At 46.0% G+C, this 21,951-nt stretch overlaps 1 protein-coding gene across 3 annotated transcripts in view; it reads right to left on the reverse strand.

Moving 5' to 3' along the window:
* Positions 1 to 379: 379 nt before the first annotated feature.
* Positions 380 to 21,951, reverse strand: part of ISM1 (isthmin 1) — a 73,488-nt gene continuing 51,916 nt past the window's right edge. For all 3 annotated transcript variants that reach the window (XM_059406528.1, XM_059406525.1, XM_059406526.1), the window contains exons 3-6: positions 17,046 to 17,310; positions 9,332 to 9,475; positions 4,542 to 4,631; positions 380 to 1,000 (exon numbers count right to left, since the gene is read on the reverse strand). In XM_059406528.1, the coding sequence (XP_059262511.1) occupies positions 483 to 1,000; positions 4,542 to 4,631; positions 9,332 to 9,475; positions 17,046 to 17,310 (1,017 nt within the window). In that variant the 3' untranslated portion in view covers positions 380 to 482. The remainder of the gene's footprint in view (positions 1,001 to 4,541; positions 4,632 to 9,331; positions 9,476 to 17,045; positions 17,311 to 21,951) is intronic.

Below are 21,951 nucleotides of genomic sequence, written 5' to 3' on the forward strand. Positions count from 1 at the left end.
CTCTTCCACCTCCTTGAGCCCCTGTCTGAACTCTCACAGAAGTGATTAAACAGTTTCACAACTCCAGCGAAAAGGTTATGCTTAAGTCACATTCATATTAAATAAGTTATATATAAAAACTGCTTATAACGTTTACAACCCCGTCTTTCCCTCTTTGCTCCTCCAGGAAACGCAGGATCTGGGTGTGCACTGAATCCCACCCACGATGGCTTCCAGGTTCTTCTTCTGGCTCCTTTGTCCCCATCCTCCTGCCAACATCACCCCTCGGAGGAATTCCAAGGAGCTCTGTGGGCATTTCGAATGGCAAGGTGGCTTCAGACAGCCGTCACCCGGGGCAGGTGCGCACCCCTAGGGTGATTTATGAAACATACCCTCGTAGTGTATACAAATATCTACGGATGTGGATAAGTCCGGCCCCACCCTGCCCCGGCGGCAGATCCGCGCACTGCGTTTGTGTCACAAATACCGGAGGGGACATCTCCTTAGTACTCCCTGGCCTCTTGGAACTGCTTGATGTAATCTTCGTCTGAGGGGCTCTCAGTGCACTTCTGTCCGTTGTTGGGAGGCCTGGCCTCGTTGTACCTGCTCCAGTCGCCCTTGCAGATAATCCAGGGGAGGACGTCCACCTTGTAGTGGAGCTCGGCTGAGAACTCGGTGCTGATGAGGTTGGGGGTCCCCGCGCCTTTGCCCCTGGTGATGAGCTGCATGTTGTCGCCATAGCAACAGTGCTGGGCGGCCAGCGTGGTGCTCTCCAGGGACAGCATGGAGCGAATGCAGTACCGGGCCGTGGGCTTGTAGATCTCCAGCTTCTCCTTGGGCCCACTGGCGTCCTTCCAGCGGAAGTCCTTGCGCTTGATGCGGTCGAAGATGTCCGCCGTGCTGTAGGCCACCTCGGTGGGGTAGGAGCAGGGGCAGCTGGGCAGGTCGTTGATGACCTTGTGCATGTACTTCTTTAAGAACTCACTTTTGCAGCCCATCCAACGCTCGCAGCTGTCAGTGTCTGAGAAAGACCAGAGAATCCCTCTCACCATATGCAACAGGGGTGGCAGATTCACTGACCTCAACCCCTCCCCTCCCAGGGGGAATCCCTGCGGTCCCCTGGAACCACCAGCCCTCACTTTGGTCATGCTCACCCCTCTTGGCCTTGGGAAATTTATTTGCAAGGCAACCTCCTCCCCATGTATACCATGAAAAATTTCAGACACAGAAAAGTAGAGAGATGAAATTCCAGCAGTGACTCCCTGTCTGCCATCACCTAGATTTAACCATTACAATTGCTCCGTCTGTCTTATTTCTTGAAAATATATGATATGATTGTCCCTGAATTTTAGGAGGCATCTGAGGAAGAAAGGGAGGTTGTGGGATAACTCTGCTAACACCTATAACAAAATGAACACTAATTCAGGGGGCAATTTTGAATCTCCTCTTTAAGTTTCAGGTAACAAGGTGGAAAGTGCCTCAAAGGAGAACTGGTAGTCCCTGGTTTTATTTGTGCCACTCACTGACTGGATTAAGCTAGAGCTGGTGGCCTCATCTCTTAACCACAGGCACCAAAGAGTGACAATCATTGTAAGCAAATTCATATGATGATATGTCTTAAAGAGGAAGGGGAGGTGGCCCCTGCTTTTAGGGAACTTAACAGTAAGGCCCAGAGGCCATTGCCCTCTAGGCTTCCAGCAAGAACCTGCCCCTGGAAGTTGTCGTATTTGGGCTTTGTAGTATTAAAATATGTCGGCTTCATTGTCAATTAATTAATTAATCATTGAACTCATTTAAGACTGAGGTGGTTCTAGTTTGTTAATGTGGATTCCTGGCTTTATTTGGAAAACCAAGATATGTTTGTGTGGGTCCTGCCCTGCCCATGGGAACGACTGGCCCCAGGAACAGGCCACTTGCGTATGCCAAGGTTGAACACAACAAAATTTGCTGGGGTTTTCTGGGACTGGGGAACACGTTTGGTGTCACTGGAACGGAAGCTATAGGGCAGGAAGTCTGTTGGTGTCAGATCGCAGGACTCTTCTGTGCAGTTTAGGCTTGTTCCGAGGGCACTGGGGAACTACTGAAAGTTTTGGAGTGACAGCTACTAGCTGAGTAAGAAGGAAGAGGAAGAAGATCTGAGGAAGAAGATACATTCAGTGCTGCTATCTGTTGCCAGAGTCTGAGTGGGAAAGGACCAAACAGGAGGGATCAAGCGAGCTCAGAGAGTAGGGCCGCTGGGCCTGAGTGGGCTTGAGGGAAAGGAGAGACATTAGGAGTGACTCCCTGCTCCGACCCAGATTCCTGGGAGGCTGGTGGTGCCATAAGAAGGAATCAAGTGGCCAGGATAGGGGCGGGGTTGGGGGCAGGTTGGAGGAGGGCACAGGCTTCTCTCAGTAGAATGAAGAAGAGAGAGAGGGGGCATCTCTCAAGCACTCAGAAAGGCCTGGCCTAAGAGGAAGAGCGTGGGATCTTGTGTTCAGTTGTCTGCGATCAAAATCTAGCTCTACCGTCTACTAGCACACGCCCTTGTGCAGGTATAGTCTCCCTCCCTGTGCCTCAGTATCCTTCACTCCAAACTGGGGATGAAAAGGATGCCCATCTCTTAAGGCAGAGTGAAGATTAAGCTGGAGGAATGCAGGGAGCCTGCAGGCCCAGGGTCCTGCCAGAGGGGATGTGCCAAGGCTCACTTTGGGCCTGAGCTCTAAGATTCCAGCCCTGTGAGCCCCCGACTGAACAGCAGTGAGAGAATGCAGGCTCCCTCCTGGGAAATGTGTGTCTGCAAAGCCAGGGCAGGCCTCCTTCATTGGACAGGGTGTTCAGAAGCAATATTCAGTGAGGCCCTAGAAAATGGCTTGGTTATCATAATTCATGTACCCACAGAACAAACACTGACTTATTTTTATCTGTCAAACTTGGTAGGTGTTCAGTGTGATGGTCATGTTCTAAATGCTCTGCCAATATGAACTCATTTAATTCTACAGTAACTCCATAAGGGGGCCCTGTGACCTCCTACCATTGACAGATCGGCTAACTGAGGTGCTACCAGGTTTGGCAAATGACCTTGTGCAGATAGATCAAGCTGTATCCCACCTCAGTGAGGCATCTTCTGTTTGGTCTTCTCTCTTCCCATTCCATGTTTTCCCTCCCCCTGGAAGGTTGTCCTTGTGGACTCTATCGGTGGACCCCTAGATCCCTGACTGCTCTTTGGGTTGAGCCAAAGCGCGGACCTGGTCAGAGACCAGGGCGAGAGAGGAGAGTGAGACAATGTATTTGTCCCTGTGGTTCCTCCTTCACCGTTGCAGGTTGGCTACACCCTTCTGCGAACCCAGAATGGTGGTGGGTAGTAGCCCTCTGCACACAGCTACCCTTGTCCCTTCAGGCCAAGGGGCGGTTAGGGCCCCCCATTGTTCTGTCCAACCCCTTCTTGGTGTCCAATCTACCCTGCTCATCAGACCCTCATTGAATGCTCCTCAATTACCTGATTCCAGTGTGTCGTGTTTGTTCCTGCCCAGAACCTGACTGACACCCATCCCTACTCATCTCTGTGTGTCTTTAGTCCCACCTCAGGTGTGGCTTTGTCCAACTGGACCTATCCTCCGCAAAAAAGCAAGCAGCTGCCTGTCTGTAGGGTATACAATAGGAAGAGACCCGAGAAGCTCTCTGCCCTCAAGAGACAACTTTTGTTGCTCTACCACTTAGTGTAAATTTCCTGCATTTAGTCTCTAATTTCTTTCAGGGGTGTGTGTGGTGGTGGTGGGGGGGGGGGGGGTAGTAAAAGCATTGTGTTTGCAGAAGGCTCCTGCTAAAGGTAGTTTGTGTGTGTGAAGGACTGAAGTGGAAGCCCTGGGTCACAGAGAATTTCAAACTGCCTCCTGTTTGGCCGAGGTCGACAAAGTTTCGGGTGGCACGCGGTAATGTGGCATTAGGAGTCTCACCTCTCTGCAATACAGAATTGCATCCCGAAGCACATGAAGCTATTTTTAAAAAGGAAGTTTTCGCCTTGCACCTAGCTGTCACTTGTCATTTGGCTTGGTTCATGCAGACTGTGTTTGGCCTAGCGCTTTTGAGCAGATGAGTAGCAGAGTATGCCAAAGGTTTACGAAAAAATACATGTGGTAGAGGGAGGCAGGCATAATACGGAGAAAGCTCCTTTTCTCTCCTTCCTTCCTTTTGCTACAGAACCAAGACCAGCATTTCCTCACTTTTTGGGGACACTCTATGAAGGCTGTCAGAAGGGGCGTGAGGCCCCCCTGGAGACTGAATCCATACTGAGGGGAGAGCTGTCCCACTCCTGTCCCACTTATTGTGGAAGCTGGGCGGCAAGCAAGGCAGACACAGAGGGCGCTCTGTCCGGCCCAGCCTGCCGCAGGAGGCCTGGGACGGCTCTCTCTTGCTTAGAGTATATTTGGTGAGCGAGAAATTCGCTGGGAGTACTGGACCCCTAAGAGGAAAATGAAACACTTAAATGGATCCTAGGACGGGATGGCACTGCAAAAGCAAAAGGAATTTCCAAAATATTAAATCAATATTTGGATAAAAAATGGGGACAAAGGTCTCCTTACCGACTTCAAACAGTTTGGTGGCATTAAACTCCTCGCTTCCCGCCAGCAGACTCACTTCGGTGGCGGCTGTCCTGAAGGTGTCTTCAATTCCTAAACACAGACAGGAGCTCATTTTTCCCTAGTTATATGGAAAAAGTTACCCCCCACCTCCCGAGCAAATCAAGAAACAAATACACCTGAACAAAGCCTTTTTTGTATTCATGACTACTCATGGGCAGGAACTTGCCAGCAGAGGAAAGAGTAAAAAGCAGGTAGTAGAGCATAAAATATATTAAAACCCCAGATACCATTTGCAGCATGAAATCAGATCCAAATGTGCCTGAATGGGTCTTAAGGAACTCATTCACTAGGCCCAGAATGGGGTTTGAGGCAGTAAGGGACACATGTCCATCTGCAAGTCTACCTGTCTGGCGGTGTCTGGGCGACAAACTGGATTAGAAGCAGGGGTTAATATTTTGTCTAGTGGTCCATACCAGTTTTAAGGAATGACTGACAGAGTTCAGATCGTTACTAGCCTGTAACCCTGATCAAGCCACTTAAACCTTCAAGTGCCTCAGCTTTCACATCTGTAAAATGGGGAGATATAAGCACCCTGCCTCATAGAGTTAAATGCACTCAAGGAATCATGTGTAAAGAAAGAACTTACAGAAGTAAGTGGTAAGTGTTAGCTGATAATTTTCCCAGGATTACTTTGAGGATATAGTAGTCCCGATATAAAGAGCAGATATATCTCACCTTCTAGGATGTCCAGCACAGCCCATGATGCTTCAAAGAGAGTAAGCCGGGCTTGTCATTACTGGCTTGGAGGGGCTGAATCCAGTTTGTCTCATACTTCCCAGTTCCCCTTTCCTTCCCCAAACTACCACTCCCATCCAGCCTTCCCTTACAAACAGGCATGCTGTGTTAGCTGAGACATCTGAGGAGGCTGGAACATGGAACATGGTAGTCTATGTTGGTGGAGAGCCTTAGTGGCCTGGGAGGCATGACTTGATTTCTTTAAGAGGCGCTCTCTGGCTTTACATGAAGCTCCTTGAACTTATTTATAGGGTTGACCTAGGGGACAGACTTTTACAGTGTAATCACTGCCAGGCCAGGGACACTGCCTGCTCCATGACTCTTTCCAGTAATGCCGAGAATCAACAAAACAAATAAAGAAAGAGATCCTGTTTTGTTTTGTTTTTTTTTTTTTAAAAAAAAAAAAAAAAAAAAAAGTCCTTCATGTTCAAAGGAGCCCTGAAAAAGACTGGGAGGCCCAGGAACTGAGAGGCAGAAAGGATGGAAGAAGGGCAGGGTCAGAAGAGAAGAAAATGCAGGAGCAGGCCTGCTGGGCACGTTGCTCTAGGTGGTGAGAGAAAACAAGAAGGCAACATTCAAAATGGTGGCAGAGAAATATTCAGAATGGCGGTCGCCAGTGGGTAGACTTGGATCTGGTATCAGTTCAGAAAAAGAAAACAGCAGCAAGCCCCCAAGCCCAGACACTAAATGCTGTCTGTATCCATGAGTGGCTGAACCCCATATCCTTCCTCCTGGTGGCAATGGACCAGATTTTTGTTTTTTGTTTTAAACTTTTTTTTTAAGATTTTATTTATTTATTTGACAGAGAGAGAGATCACAAATAGGCAGAGAGACAGACAAGAGAGAGAGATGAGGAGAAGCAGGCTCCCTGCTGAGCAGAGAGCCCAATGCGGGACTCGATCCCAGGCCCCTGGGATCATGACCTGAGCCGAAGGCAGAGGCTTAACCCACTGAGCCACCCAGGCGCCTCGGTAATGGACCAGTTTAATCATTAAGAATATGGATCTTGGAATCAGACCGCCTGAATTCAGATTTAAGACTGACCTCTTGCTGTTTGTGTGACTCATGCAAGTTAACCCTGTGCCTGTTTCTACAGCTGTCGAGTGGGCACAATAATAAACATCCACTTCATGAGGCTATTGCAGGAACTAAATGAAATAAGGTACATGAAGGCCTCAGAAATCTGCTTGATACTTAAGTCCTCAAAAATATCCTATTCTCCATCATCTTCATTATCATCTTTTCTTCTTCTTCATACTGTCTTTCTCTTCCTTCTTCATTGTTTTCTTGTCTTCTTTCTCATCTCTCATATTATTATTATTTATGGGTTTATTTCCATCTACCTAAATCCTATCACGTCAGACATCCAACTCAACTTCATTACGATTAACATGAGAAAGATCTGGAAAATCATCTTGATGGTTGCTCCACTTCCTGAAATCCACCCACATGGCTGACATAGAGCCAAAATTTAACAAATTTGTTAAATTTTGGCCCCATTTTCTATATATGCTGCTTTGCTAACATATGCATGCCTAATCTGATCCTTCCTCTCTACCCCCAGAAACCCTCTGCTCTTTCACTTTTTTTTTTTTTTTTAAAGATTTCACTTATTTATTTGAGAGAGAGAGCCCAAGAAGGGGAGAGGGTCAGAGGGAGAAGCAGATTCCCCACTGAGCAGGGAGCCCGACGCAGGACTCGATTCTGAGACTCCAGGATCATGATCTGAGCTGAAGGCAGTCACTCAACTGACTGAGCCACCCAGGTGCCCACCTCCACTTCTTTTTTGTTTCAAATATCAGCTTTATGGTCTAACGACTGAGTTGTAGGAGTAGAAAGAGGAAGTCTGGGGGCATCCGGTTGGCTCAGTCTGTTATGCGCCATACTCCTGATTTTGGCTCAGGTCATGATCTGAGGGTTGTGAGATTGAGCCCCTGAATCAGGTTCTGTGTTGAGTGTGGAGCTTCTTGAGATTCTCTTTTTCCCCCTCTGCCACATTCCACTCACTTGTATTCTCTCTCTCAATCTTAAAATAAAATAAAATAAAATAAAATAAAATAAAAAAGTAAAAAAAAAAATAAAAGGAAGTCTGTATCAACCTCAACACCCAAACAACAAATAATCCAAGTCAAGAAATGGGTGGGAGACATGAACAGACACTTCTCCAAAGAAGACATACACATGGCCAACAGACACATGAAAAAATGCTCCATATCACTTGGCATCAGGAAACCACAAATCAAAACCATAATGAGATACCACCTTATACCAGTCAGAATGGCTAAAATTAATAAGACAGGAAACAACAAATGTTGGCAAGGATGTAGAGAAAGGGGAACCTTCTTACATGGTTGGTGGGAATGCAAGCTGGTACAACCACTCTGGAAAGCAGTACAGAGTTTCCTCAAGGAGTTAAAAATAGAGCTACCTTATGACCCAGCAAACGCACTACTGGGTATTTACCCCAAAGATACAGATGTAGTGAAAAGAAGGGGCACCTGCACTCCAATGTTCATAGCAGCACTGTCCACAATAGCCGAACTGTGGAAGGAGCCCAGATGTCCTTCAACAGATGAGTGGATAAAGGAGATGTGGTATATATATATATATATAATGAAACATTACTCAGCCAACTGAGGACTGTTGGAGGGGTGGTGCTGGGGGGATGGGGTAACTGGGTGATGGGCATTAAGGAAGGCACATGAAGTGATGAGCACTGGGTATTATATGCAACTAATGAATGACTAAACACTACATCAGAAACTAATAATGTACTATACGTTGGCTAACTGAATTTAAATTAAAAAAAAGAAAGAAAAAGGAAGTTTGGCCGTGTGGGGATCAAACTTTCTGTCTCTGAACTATCTTTCAGATGAGGCCATTCAGAATGTGCTGTTTGTTAGAAGAATCTGAGATCTTATTTTAAGCTGGTGTTCTACCTGGTAATGGGAACACATGTAAATGCAAAACCACAGGCCAGGAGTTGGTAAATTGCTTTGTAAAGGGTCAGAGAATAAATATTTTAGGCCTTGTGAGTCACATGTGGTTTTGGTTGCATATTTCTTCCCCCTCCTCCTTTGTCTTTTCCTTCTCCTTTTCCATTTTCTTGACCCTCTAAAAATGTGTATGCCATAGAACAACAGGGCACACTTTGCTACCCAATTGCTCCAGACACAATTATTTTTTACCCCTAATACGGCCTCTCACCAAGTTTACAATTAGTTTAGTTTTCAAAACCCTGACAATGCAGTTTATTTTTTTTTATTTCATTTTTTGCTTCTGAATCTCTGGATTTTAATGCATTTGCCCAGAGTAGGCAATGCAGTTTAAAGTAATAATTAACTGGTGGCCCTGGGGGGCTCGAGGTGTTAAGGGATTGACTCTTATTTTCAGTGCCGGTCAGCATCTCAGAGTCCTAGGACTGACCCCAGCAGGGAGTCTGCTTTAGGATTCTCTGTCTCCCTCTGCCCCTCCCTCTCTCTCTCTCTCTCTCTCTCTCTCTCTCAAGTAAATAAATAAATCTTTTAAAAAAAATAAAAGTAATAAGCAACTGCCAAGGGTCCTCGGTTTCCTCCCACAGATCCTTCAGTAACTCTCGCTGACAGAGCTACCTGTGAGGTTTTCCCGTAAGCATCCTGAAGCCTCTCATCCTGGCTTCCTTATCAGACTATGAATGCCTCTCAGCATGTGTCTCTTCAAGGCAAAACAAATCGCGCATCAAAGGCCCAAGTTAACCAGAGTCCCTCCTTGAAATTGCACAAGTATGCTGTGGCACTAAGCTCTACATCATGACTACTGCAATTGTGCCGAAGACTCAGGAAACCCATCCTTTTGCATCCATTCAGCTCATTACTCATCTCTTACTGTTTCAGTCTGGTCAGAATCCTTGTTAGGGAAATGGCTGTCCTTTAAAAAGTGATTTTCTTTAAGGTTTAAATATAAATGAAAAACTCTTGCTTGAACTTAGAGCCACTCCCCTGCATAAATAAACCCACCTGGGCAGTTTGGACGGTCACATGTCCTAGATTCTGTCGCGGTACATGCATAGCCACAAGACCTGGTCCGTTTCTGGTTGCCGTTCCCACAGGTGACACTGCAGACAGACCAGAGACTCCAGTCGCCCTCGCCATCTGTGGAATCTGGAAGGGAGCCAGGGATATGGTCACCAGCCGCTGCCCAAAGAGTCCCCAAATCCCCCTTGTCAAGCAGTCTTCCAGTTGTCTTATTCCATCGTTCTCGCCATTGGAGGGGACCAGATGCCAGCTGGAGTCAAAAGGCTTGCGGCTCCGGAGTTCATTTTAGGGATTAGCTTGGTGAGAGCAGGGACTCTGTCTGAGGTTTTGAGTACCGTGGTGGTCAGCACGTTGCTGGGGCCTGACCCTTAGAAGGTTCCCAGTAAGTGCCTACTGAGAATGCATGCATTTGTAGAGTATGGGATCATGCAATACTATGTTATGTAGTTTCCAAAGATAACCACCATCACTTCCTTCCCTCCCCATACATACATTCATTGAGAGAGCAAGAGTGAGGGAGCGAGCAAGAGAGTCTATTTCCCCTTCCCTAAAATCTGAGCTGACTTCCGCCCTAGGAGCCAGGCAGCTTCCAACATTCACTCTGGGCAATCCGGTCGCTGTGAAAGAAGCTGAGGCTAAACTTGTATATTATGGGTCGCAAGATATTATACATGTGAGTGAAGCCTTGTTGAACCTTCAAGCCCTTTCTAGTAGACAGCTGAATAGATGCATGAGGAGCATAGCAACTGCTTTGTGGGGCCCGATCTCCTGAGCCAAAGAATCATGAGAGATAATAAACTGGTGTTATCTTAAGTCACTGAGTTTTGGGATGGTTTGTTACACAGCAGTAGATAACCACTACATAATGGTAAAGCTAGAAATGACCCTTCAAGGTCATCATTTAATATCTATCCAATGAATATTTATTGGATAGCCCCTATTATATGCCAGGCTTAATTCTAGGTATATGGGAAATACCATTAAATAAAACTTCCAAGATTTTTGTCCTGATGGAACTAATATTTTAGTAAGAAGAGTCACGCAATAATTAAACAAAAAATGAGTAAGTTATACAGTACATTAGAAGCCAATAAATGGTATGGAAAAAAGGAGAAGCAGACCAAGTGAGGCAGGGGGTGGGGGGGCTTGGGAGTGTGAGGGGTGTGAGGAAGGTCGGTATATTATCAAGACTAGTTTCTCTTTTTAAAAGTAAAGAAACTAAGTCCTAGTGTGACTGGTGGTTGGGGGTGGGAGGACTTATCCAACGTAGTAAGGGTAACAGAAAGGAAAGCTGGGGTCCCAGTGCCGAGTCTTTGATCTCTACAGCATGACTGTCTCTGCAGCATCTCTACTCTGTAGTAATTTTCTCCTGGTTTATCCAGATCTTCCTACAGCCTTGAGGCCTCTGCCAGTGCCAAGCTTGGGGCAAGAGGCATGTGCTCTGTTGGAAAGGGGTCCTCTTGGTTTGTAACAGGTCGTGGTGATCCTTATTATGTAAGCCCAGCAGGAATGTAGTCCATACATGTTTCTACCTGCAGTGTGGGCTCTGTGCCAGCCTTCCAGGCTGTTGTTAACATGGCGCTCACTCAGAACACTCCTTAGGCAAACACAGAGCTGCTGAGTCTCCTCAGTCCATTAAACAGAGTTGGTGGGGGGGTAGTGGTTGTTCATGGTTGTGTCCTCAGCCCTAAACCAGAGCAGAGAGTTTGCCCACACCTTGACTGCCCCCAGGGCCCCTGTCCATCTCTTCTCTTTCCCCAGAAGGAATCTTTTTCTATTTTGATCTTCTTTTAAGAAATGGTTTTCCAGCAACACAGCCAAGCCAGATGTTTGAAACGACTGCCTCATGTGAAGGAGTTGGGCCTGTTTGCCCAGTGTGAGTGTCTTCATCTCTCCCATCTCTTAGTAGGCATCAACAGGTAGAACTGGAGAGGCAAGCTACTTCCAGGGGGAGAAGCACTGGGTGCTCCCTCTAAGACCTCTGTGGTCTGGTGCCTCTTGGTCATCTCCCCAAGAATGTCAGAGAGATGCCTGGAACAACTGTGACATCACACTGTCGTCAGGAAGAACATTCAGGTGCAATGGGTAACAGACATACATGAACACACTCAACCACGTCCTACACATACCACCAAGACTAGCTTTGTTGAAGGGAACAGCAACAACAAAAAGTCACAAATAAAGATTGTAATGTCATTAGACTCATAAGGGGGGCGATGGGCCAGTCAGAATATGTTTACCGAGTACATAGGTAGAGTTCCTGTCACTTTTATGGTGGGTACATAATGCAGTGATGCCAAATGGTGTTCCTGTTTGGCTTAGCAGAAGCAATAGGACTGCAACCATTTAGAAATCTCTTGCAACCTTTCCTTCCTGTGGCAGTAATATGGAGAGAGAGTTTTTGGAAATGTCCTTGAATTTTGAGATTTCAGCATTAACCTGCCATGAGGCTTCTACTGGAATCTTTGCACAAAGTAATTTCTTGTCTTGGTTTCTTGGAACTAAATTACTGAATGTTAATAGTGTGTCAGATTACGTGAAAAATGACTTCTATAATTCCTCTCCTCGTATCTACCCTGTGGTTACTGTCCTCTGCTGACCCCAGCCTGGGCCCTGTGACTTGCCATGGCCAATGGAAAAATAGCAAATATGATGCAAACAAGAGGCTGGAAATGTGTTTGTGCATTAGTGTTTGCCCTCTTGCTGTAGAGAACTCATCCAATACTATGGGAAAAGCTGGGGCTGGCTACCTGGAAGGTGAGGGACAGCTGGAGATAGACCCTAGCCAGCCACCTGTCCAGCTGCGGCCCCATTGCTGAGGGAAGCCATCCTAGACCTCCAGCCCCAGTCAGTCCAGCCCAGAGCTGAAGAAAAGTCCAGGAAAATTGCAGATTCTTAAGAGAGAACCCATTTGTTCTTTTAAGCCACTACATTTTGGGGGTGGTTTCTTGAGCAGCAAAAGTTAACTGTTAAAAATATACCATAAAATTCTCCCTAAAATATGCTTTCTAGATGGCTCGTGGACTCTGGAACAATGAAGGGCTTATTATTCCAATAAGTGGCTTTCTTCAGGCTTTTATTTTAAATGCTCCCAAAGCCCTTTATTTTCCAAACTTAAAATGTGGTCCCCCCAAATCAGGCACCAAACAGTTCCGTCACCACGTGGCTGGTCATTTCTGTTAGGCTAGTGACGAAGGGCTAAGCGTGCATGTCAGCTCACCACCCTGAAGGCTCCATACGCATGCCCCAGGAAAGACCCTCCTCTTGGGGAATCTCTATTTGTTTAATGTGTGCGAAGGACAGAAGACTTTGAGGGCAGTGTTCCTTTCTGCTCTAATAAAACAATTCTGTTCTCATTTGCTCACCTGCCAGGGAACATGGCTCAGAGCAGAAAATGAATGTGAGCAGCGGTAATTGCTGAGGTGACAACAACGACAGTAAAAAGCAGTCCTTGTGACATCAAAGAGCTCAGTGAGGGAAGAATACAATGCAGTGTACTGGACTGAGAGCTGGGTTTCAGCCATGTCGTTTGAAATTTTAAGGTAGTGATTAAGCAGTTTGAGCGCACTAGAGACCTGTGGGTCGGTTAGCATCTGGGCAACTGGGGTGATTTGGTCTTGACTGGGTCACGGGCAAGCCTCCACTGCTAATCTTAGAGGAGAATGGCTACCAATTACTGAGGGTCTGCTTTAACCAGCTTCTCTGTCTAAACATAATGATTAAGCTCTGATAATAATCCTGTGGGTAGGTGGAAACATCCTTTTTTCATGGATAAGGAAACTGAGGCTCAGAGAGGTTAAGGGTCTTCCTAACATCACGCAGCTCAGACCTGGCAGAGCTGGGACGAGAGGTGAGGTCTCTCTGCTTCTGCCCTATGCTCCTTTATACCCTGGTACCCCTGCAGCTTTAATTCTGGCCCACATTGGCCTCTCTTTTTTAAGACACCCACTCATGTGGCCATAATTCAACATTACAAAGAAAAAGCCTTGACAAAAATCAGTAGGAACTCTATTAACAGAGGCCTCTGACCAGTCAGAGAATTGTAAGGAACAGAGTCCCAAACCCAGGTTACCGTAAGCAATTGCCTATCTGGTTTCATTTTGCAGGTTATTCAGAACAGTTCTGGGAATAGTATACCGCTATTTGACAGAAAAATATTTCTCTGGACTCTTCCTTTGTCCCTGATGATACCTTAAGTATCTCTACAGAAGGCATTTCAAGTGGAGCATCTCAAATACAGTCCAAAGCAGAGCCATTGTGTTCCCACAGTCAGCAATAGGTCTAACCAGCTTCCGTTGTGTGTTTTATAACATATTCTAAAGATGCCATTCTAGTCTATTTTTTTTTCCTACCTGGTTTTTTTTGAAGTACTCTTTGGCCACCAACATTTAAAGTCTGACTAAAGATGCTACCTTTAAAAATCTGAAATCAACATCCTCCACAAAGACCAGTTCCTGTGGCAGGTTTAGCATGCCTGAGAAAAGCCAGCACACCCTTGCAGTGGGTCTGGAACCCCAGGAAGTTTGCGCTGCCGGAACCCTGCCTTTCCAGGCCTTCTCTCCCTGGATCCTTCACAGCACCAGACCTAGGGACAAATACTTAGAAATTGTTTAATAGTTTCTCATTGATTGCAAAAAAGAGTATTCAGCTTTTCTGATGCTACAGAGAATTCTGGAAACCACATGATCCTTGTGAACCCGTCAGAGAAGCAGCCATTCCTTCACTCACAGGGCCTGCTGCTAAGCATTTGCCACACAGAGTCGTGCTATTCAAAGTGTGGTCCGAAGACCAGCAGTGCCGGCCTCAGCCACTGGATCAGAAGCTACACTAGAAAAGACCTCCAGGTGATTTGCATTCATGTTAAAATCTGAGAAGGATTCCTTTAGGGGTATTATAAGGGACAAGATTTTCTTGATAAAGTAGCTGTCCTGGGATCTACTCCAATGATGAGGGAGTTACTAAGAGATAGTCCCAAACCATAAAAGATGGGAGTTTCTCCATGGCCCTGAGCTGCAGTCAGATCCAGATGCAAGACTTCCACAGGGATTCTAGGCCTAGAAAGTTATGGTAAAGGTAGCTGAGGCAGCCACAGTCATGGTCCCAGTAGAACTGAATTCTATCCTCAAGATAGAAATGGACGATGTTCTTCATGTTCATGAATTCACCAGAGTGTATTCTGTAAGGGCTTTAGATGCAAAAGTTGTTTCTAGTCATGGTCTGCAAACTCTGGTGAGCCTGAGAATCATCAGAGGACGCTGGTTGCAAAAAGAAAGAAACAAAAAAGCAAAGAAAGACCGGCTCCAGGTCTCACTCCTGGACATTCTAGTTCAGCAGAAGGATAGCAGTGTCTCTTAAGCTGGGCTTCACGCCCACTTAAGAGCATACTCACAGAGCTCTTAAAACCTGATGCTTGGGCTGTACCCGCCAGAGATCCCAATTTAACTGAACTGAAGCCTGGGCATTGGGATCTAAAAAATTGCTCAGGTGAGTATAAGGAACGAGCAAGACTGAGGACCGTCACTCTGGAATAGTGGGCTCAGGGCACCAGAGCCCCCTGGAGGGCTTGTTCTAAGACAGATTTGGGGGATCCAGCCCAGAGTGGCTGGTTCAATAGGCCTGGGGTTGGGGCCTGAAAATTTGCATTCCTATCACAGTCTCGGGCCATGTCGATGCGGCTGATTTGGGGTTCACATCTTGAGGACTATTAGTATAAAGGGAAGGGGCTGAGGCCAGGATTGGTAGCTCTTAATTATGTAGTCAGGGATTCTGATGGGGAGGGTCTGAGCTCTAGTCTTCAAAACAATGTCCCCTGTGTTCTGGGCAAATAATTAAGTCAGAAACTTGTGACATGTTGGCCTGGCACCCAGGGATCCTCTGCGTTTCCCTTGCTTAACACCATAGGACTTTCCTCTCATTTCTGTCTTCCCAGTTAAGCATGCATTTCCACAATCACTCTGCTGTCATAAAGGATATGATTATTTTTGTTCCCCAGAGAGGCAGGATAAAAAAGTGGTTAGGAGAACAGACTCTGGGCTCAGACTGCCTGAGAGGTATCAGACTTGCCTCAAGGTCAAGTTGCTTCGCTTCTCTAGGCTTCAGTTTTCCCATCTGTAAAATGGGGTATCTGCCTCAGAGAGCTGATTAAATAAGTTAATATATGTGAGATGCCATGAAGAGGGACTAGTGCTTGGGAAGCGCTATATAAATGTTGGTAATTATCCCTAGTTCTTTTCTCTTGGAAAATAGGTAAACTCTTACTTCTTCTGGAAAAGGGGAGGTTTTACAAGCCTCCTAGCTAGGAGTGTCGGAGTTCCCTTTCTGCTTCCCTAGCCTGTGATGTGTATTTCTACCCTGGCAGTGTTTTCCTCTATCACTCAACTTTTCTCCCTTGTCCATGGACAAGTGAGATCCCCTTTAAGGAAGACCAGTGTCTTTCTAATTTTTGGATTCCCGGAGCCTAGCATGGTGCCAGCCATAAGACATGCTTTTAGAAAAAGGTCTCCCTGTTTTGGAAGTTGCTTAGTATTGTCTATTAGTGGCAGAAATGACTCTCTAGCACAGAGCTGGTCTTTTTACTGAGAGATGGAGGTAAGGGGGAGAGTATAATGGTGCGAGACAGGTCATTCCCGTCATATAACCATTGTTCCTAAGACTGCTGGTGGTGAAGCCACAAGAACACTGTCATGATGGAGGCATACATATGACCTCAAATATTCTTATAACACAAGGCAGGCTTCCCGATTTCCCATGAAGCCTTGCCAGGTTTCTTCCTTCTTGCACAACCAGGATGTGTTTCCCAGCTTCCTTTGCATCTTGGTGGGGGCTATATCACTGGTGCCATCAACAGAGTCTGAGTGGATGTGGTGTGTACCATTTCCAGCCCGAGATGGTTAAGAGCATGTGTGCCTTTTCCAGGCTCTACCTGTCTGTCTCCTTGGCTGCCAACCAGATGTAGAGCATTCAGTGCATAACTCAGGCCCTGGAAGTTGGTGGAACTCTAAGAGGGAAGGAGCCTGGATCCCTGAATGATGGATTGGAGTTGAGTTTCCCCCACTCTGTCTCCCATCCCAACTGAAAAACAGTTTTTATTATTTAACTCACTGATTTGTAAGGTGCTTGTTACCTTCCCTCCCCTCCTCTAAAAACTTGGGAAACTAGAAATCCCAACTTGGCATCTTGAAATTTATTGTCTTGAAGCCTTCCATTGACAGCCTTCCATTAAGCACACGTTCCTGTGGGTTCCCAAGGGCTGCTCTACTGCCCATGTCAAAGTAACATGGGTGCCTGCTCAAAAGAAGGAGCTGGACACCTATCTTTGGACTAAATTGATTTTCAGTATGAATTTTTACACTAAAATACATCAGGAAGTAGATTTGGTGATTTCCTCATTTTTAGAAATAAAACTAAAGCTTCAGGGGGGGTGTGTGAGGCAGAACCTCAAATATCCCTAACTAAAAAAAAAAAATTCTCTCCTAGGATAATTGATATGATTTAAAAATTATAGTCTTTCCAGAAAAATGTGGCTGCTGGTGCCTTCTTGGGGCTTCTGTGGAACAAAGTCTTTATGAGGTATGCCTCATAGAAGACCCAAAACCACGTACTGTAAACTGGGTTTTGCTTGGCTCCATGTCCATTAGATCTCAACATCCTCATTTATTCTCCCCACCAATTTTATATCACTGGGTGGTAAACTCACCATATTCTGGCTGCTCTTTGGTTTCAAAAGTCCGGTGGCCTGGGGCTGGACGGTCCCACCCCCTGGGGGGGTTGAGGAAGTTGCTGTCATCTGAGGTACTCTCGTACTTATAGTCTTGGTCCCCGCTGTTGGCCCTCGTCAAGGACAAGGACCTCTGCCACCAGGCCCTCCAGTCGGGGGATGGGACTGACCAGCTGGGCTTATTCTCTGGATGCTGATCCTTATCTGCTTCAGAGTCAGGACCGTCCACCACCTCTATGGTGACCTGAAGAATTCAGAACAGGCCAGAGTCAATGAGGAGTCTATATCCTCCAAACTAGGTACCCTCGGAAGAAATAGGAGAGCAGAGAAAAATGATGGATGCGTCTCTCATGGAGGAATGCTGAGACTACATGGTGATACAGGATGGAAAAAGCCCAGAGATGGCACAATGGGCCCCATGACCAAATAGGACTGATGTACATGGGCCTCAGGCTGGAAGGATACTGGGGTTCCTGATTTACCAATGATTATGTAGCTGGGAAGTCTTCAATTCAAGCAGTAAACATGTACTATATGTGTCCCTGAAGTAACACAAGAGTAATTATAATAAAACCAAACACTTATTGAGCACTAAGTCTGTACTAGGCACTGTTGTAAATGGTCTACATATATTAATTTATTATATGTATTATATGTATAAAGTTGGTACTGTTAATTGGCCCCTATGGTTGACTCTCTGCAAAGATGGCCCCAGTAATTCATCCCATCCTTGCAGGTGTGTGCTACCTCTCCCATTAAGAAGGGATTTCCTCTCTCTTTCATTCTGGCCCGGTCTTGTGACTTACTTTGTGCAATAGAATATGGTAGGAGTGACACCATGACAAGGCTTATGAGGTCTTACAGCTTCCATTCTCATTCTATGGGAATGTTCCCACCACTAGGGGTAAGGAAGCCTTAAACATAGAGACCAGGTGAACAGAGAGGCCACCTGGTGGAGAACTGAGGTACCTCAGGCAAGTGGCCTGCTCCAGGGCCCGAGTCATGTGAGCTGGGACCACCTTGGATGCTTTAGCCTAGCTGGGTTACCAAAGCTAATACCATGTGGACCAGAGACCAGCTCTACTGGTGGAGCCCTGTTCAAATTCCTAACCTCCACAACCATGAGCAATCCAATGGTCATGGCTTCAAGCTGTTAAGTTTTGGTAGCTGGGCAGCAACAGGTTAGCTTTTCACAGAGAAGTGAACAATCTGCCTAAGGTCACACAGCTGGTAAGTGGCAGATGTGGATGCCTAGCTCCAGAGCCCATGTTCTTAACAACTGCCATACGGCCTCTCAAAAAGCCACAGAAATACCATCCCCTCATGCAAGCAAGGGCCATGAAGGCCACAGGGGCTGACGGGGGCTGGTGCCACCAATGTGTGGAGGTGTGAGCACAAGGTCCTCAAGGTCCACAGCTGTGACTTTCACTCATCCCATATCCGGACCCCATGAGCACACTCCTCAACCGACCCTCAGGGTCAGAACAGAGAATTCCAAAGCCAAGGTTAGAACTTGCTTTCAGATTTACAGAGCTTCGTTTTGAAGTCACGGGGCTGGAAGAGTGCAGTTTCTTGGCTCCGAGAGACAATCAATGCTGAGAAACTTGTTTAAAAAAATATAATACGAGACTCAGTGGGTTCCTTTGGCCATCACATAGCCCTTGCAACACCCCCTGGATGAGTTGTGTGCAAATGAATCAGAAACACGTGCTCTGAGTAATCAGCGCAAGCTGTACTGGGCAGATGCGTTTCCAGTTTTGCCCTAAGCCGACATCTGAGAGAGTTGCTGGGATGCTCTGCCAAGTTGCACCAGGCTGTGCCCATCCCTGAGACCAATAGCCCCTTCCTTGTGGGCTAGGAACAGGGAGACTGGAATTCTCCTTGCTTTGCCCTTCCAAGGAAGTTGCTGGGCCAATGCTGGGCCTGGGCTGTGGCCTTGTGTAGTCCATATGCAAGGTCAAGATACTGCCATCCGTCCCAGAAAGTCCCCGGGCTGCAGCCAGTCACGTGAATCTTTTTTCTGGTGTGGGATGCCTAGTAGGGCATCCCTGGCTTTATTCCCCACCACCACAATTCTCCCCTCTTGTAAGCATCCCTTGCGTATTTATAAATAATCATGGAACTTTTAGTAATCTTTCAAAAAAGAGAAAAAGGAATCATTGGTCTTGATTCACTGCCATTTGTTGGAATGGCTGGTTGCTGGAGAGTGGCTGGGACCCCCACACAGCTCTGGAAGGACAAGTGTTGCAGGAGTGTGCAGCTGGGTGGTGACAGGGCAATACTGAGCCTTTGGAGACATAATCTTTCTCCTCCGCAGTCCGGTCTCCCTCTGCCTACAGATGGAACAACTGAGAGGCAGCAACCATCTGTAAGGCTATTAAGGGTCTCGGAGGCGAGACGCTGCCAAAGCCAGGCAAGCCTGCAATTATGGTAATGAAATCAGTCTCTGGGTAGAAGATAAGGGGAACATGCCCAACAGTTTTGGTATTCCATTTGTATTCAGACTGGAGTCAAAGGGATTGCCTAAGCAAGACGTGCCCTACAATTTCTCCAAGCCGGGAATAAAAACAATTTCATGTTTTAAGCTATTACCGTCAATACGATTTCTTTTTCCAAAACCGTTGCTCGGATCCAAACAAAATAGACTTGTTGCCTGGCCAGGCAAGGAGTAGCAAAATACTAATTTACTCCAAAAACTATATCGATGACTAAATCTCAACAGCTCAGAGGTTTTTTTTTTTCCCCCTTTAATTTCTGGCCACTGCCCCAATTGAATTAAACACAAAACAAAACAAAACCCGCCAAAAACAAAAAAACACACAAACCTTAGAATCCACCTTAATTCCCTACAATTAATAATGTGGAAATCTTATACTGATATCAAAAGAAGAACTCTAATCCTGAACCTGAAGTTTTATAGGCATCCAATTAAAGAAACTTAATGAGCATGATCAGTGGCTTCTTGGAAGGCGGGGATTAGTTTTATAGGTCCTGTTGCTCTCATTCTGTTTACATGTTCGTTAGCATCAAAGAATGGGTTGATAAAGATGCCTTAAACAATAATCGATGTGATGAGCTGAAGGTGTGGGAGTGAATACAGCAGATTTCCAAGCCGATAAAGATGCTAGACCTTACCATCTTTTCTCTTCCTTCATACACATAACTAAGGTGTCTCAGCATATTTATTTCTTCTGGACTTTTCCATACCATGAATCAAGATAGCACAAGCAAAAGAATGCTTTCAAAAGACCCGAGTCCAACTTCTGGCAGGATCTTCTCAGTGCCAAAAAAAAAAAAAAAAAAAAAGAGAGAGAGAGAGAGAGAGAGAGAGCGAGAAAGAGAGTCCAAAATAGGTGCCAATTGGGGGGAATTCTGTCCAAAATTGGAAATGAGAATAAGATCCTATGAAGTGTTACTAGCTTCCTTCCTTCTCTTGATAGTTAAGACATTTCTTAGAAACAAACTCCTTACACTTAATCTGAAAAGTCTACCAGTTAATCAACTAATGACTTAGAGAAAACAGAAGTCTTAACCTTCTCAGCTCAGGAGAATCTTCTAGAATCTTTTAGCTTGGCCCTCTAAGCCTCGAAAGCTATGGTGACTAGGAAGGCATGGGTCAGTATTTCCCAGACAGGAATGTGAGCCCTAAGGTGAAGTGATTTCCTCAGGAGCGCAGAGCACCCAGGGACAAGAAAACAACCTCCAGCGAAAGGCCAAGATTACGCTCCCCCTTCCTTCCTTGACAATTGCTGCAGAAAGATAATCCCCTCCTCTCAGACTCACTGATGCCCCAGAAACAACTATGGCAACCCAGCTGACGGAGGTTAGTGCTCTGGGACTCGCAGCGTGCTGGCCCAGACATTCTTGCTTGTTCTCCACAAGTTATATTTGAAATTTAAGCACAGAAACCGGCGTGGAGAATTTACGTTCCTGAGGTGAAGAGAGCAAGGAAGACACAGAGCTGTCCCAACACAAGTTCTTGTGATTCCCCATTATTTTATACACGTTTCCTCTGTCATCTCAATCCATGGTCATCACCAACCTGCACCTACTTGTTTGGGGAAGCTTCCCATATACCTGTCCCTCTTGCTAGGGGCTTCACATGGATGCTCTTACTTCATCCTCACCACAACCCCCGCTTCTGTTGCTGTATTGTAGGACAGAGGTACTCATGTATAGTATTACCATCCCCATTTTACAGACAAGGAAACTGAGGCATAGAGAGGTCCAGTAACTTGCAGGAAGCTGTCTATCATGGCCAAGCCCTCAGGACATTTGATCCCAAGCATAGGTCAGTGGGCTCTGTTGTTCATATTCTGGACAATATACCCCCGTAAGAATCTCCACCATATAGGCTTGTCCCCAGAGTTGTGTGTGAGGTCATGTTTTGGGCACAAAGACTCCCTGGTTCTTGGTTGGTCACAGTTGCCATTCTGAAAGTATTTTAGAGAGAAAGGAGAAAGGGAATAAAAAGTACAAGCACATACATTTGTAGGCCTGGGGCCAAGCCATCTGATTGTATCTTGTGGCCCTCCAGAGGCTGGTGGCCATGTAAATAAGTCTGTGCAAGGGGAAAAAAAAGATCTCTAGGTGACTATTTTAAGTCTCCCTCAGTGGGAAAAGAAGAAATCGGTATATTGGTTGAAATAAATCCTGATCTCGATCCAGGAAAGAAATAATTGGTTGTGAACAGCTACTGTGGTAAGGAATTGATGGAGAAAGCCTAATAATGAGTTTATTTTAGAGACTTTTGTCTTTGTTATCTGACCATCAGCTGCAGACGGAAAACCCAGCCAACAAGTCTCAAGTTCGAGTCTAACTTTTCCTGGGAGAATTTCCTTTCTTTTCTGAATGACTGATTTATTTATTTTTAATGAAATCCGAC

Source organism: Mustela nigripes, chromosome 7, assembly GCF_022355385.1.
Source record: "Mustela nigripes isolate SB6536 chromosome 7, MUSNIG.SB6536, whole genome shotgun sequence".
In the NCBI taxonomy this organism is placed as follows: domain Eukaryota; kingdom Metazoa; phylum Chordata; class Mammalia; order Carnivora; family Mustelidae; genus Mustela; species Mustela nigripes.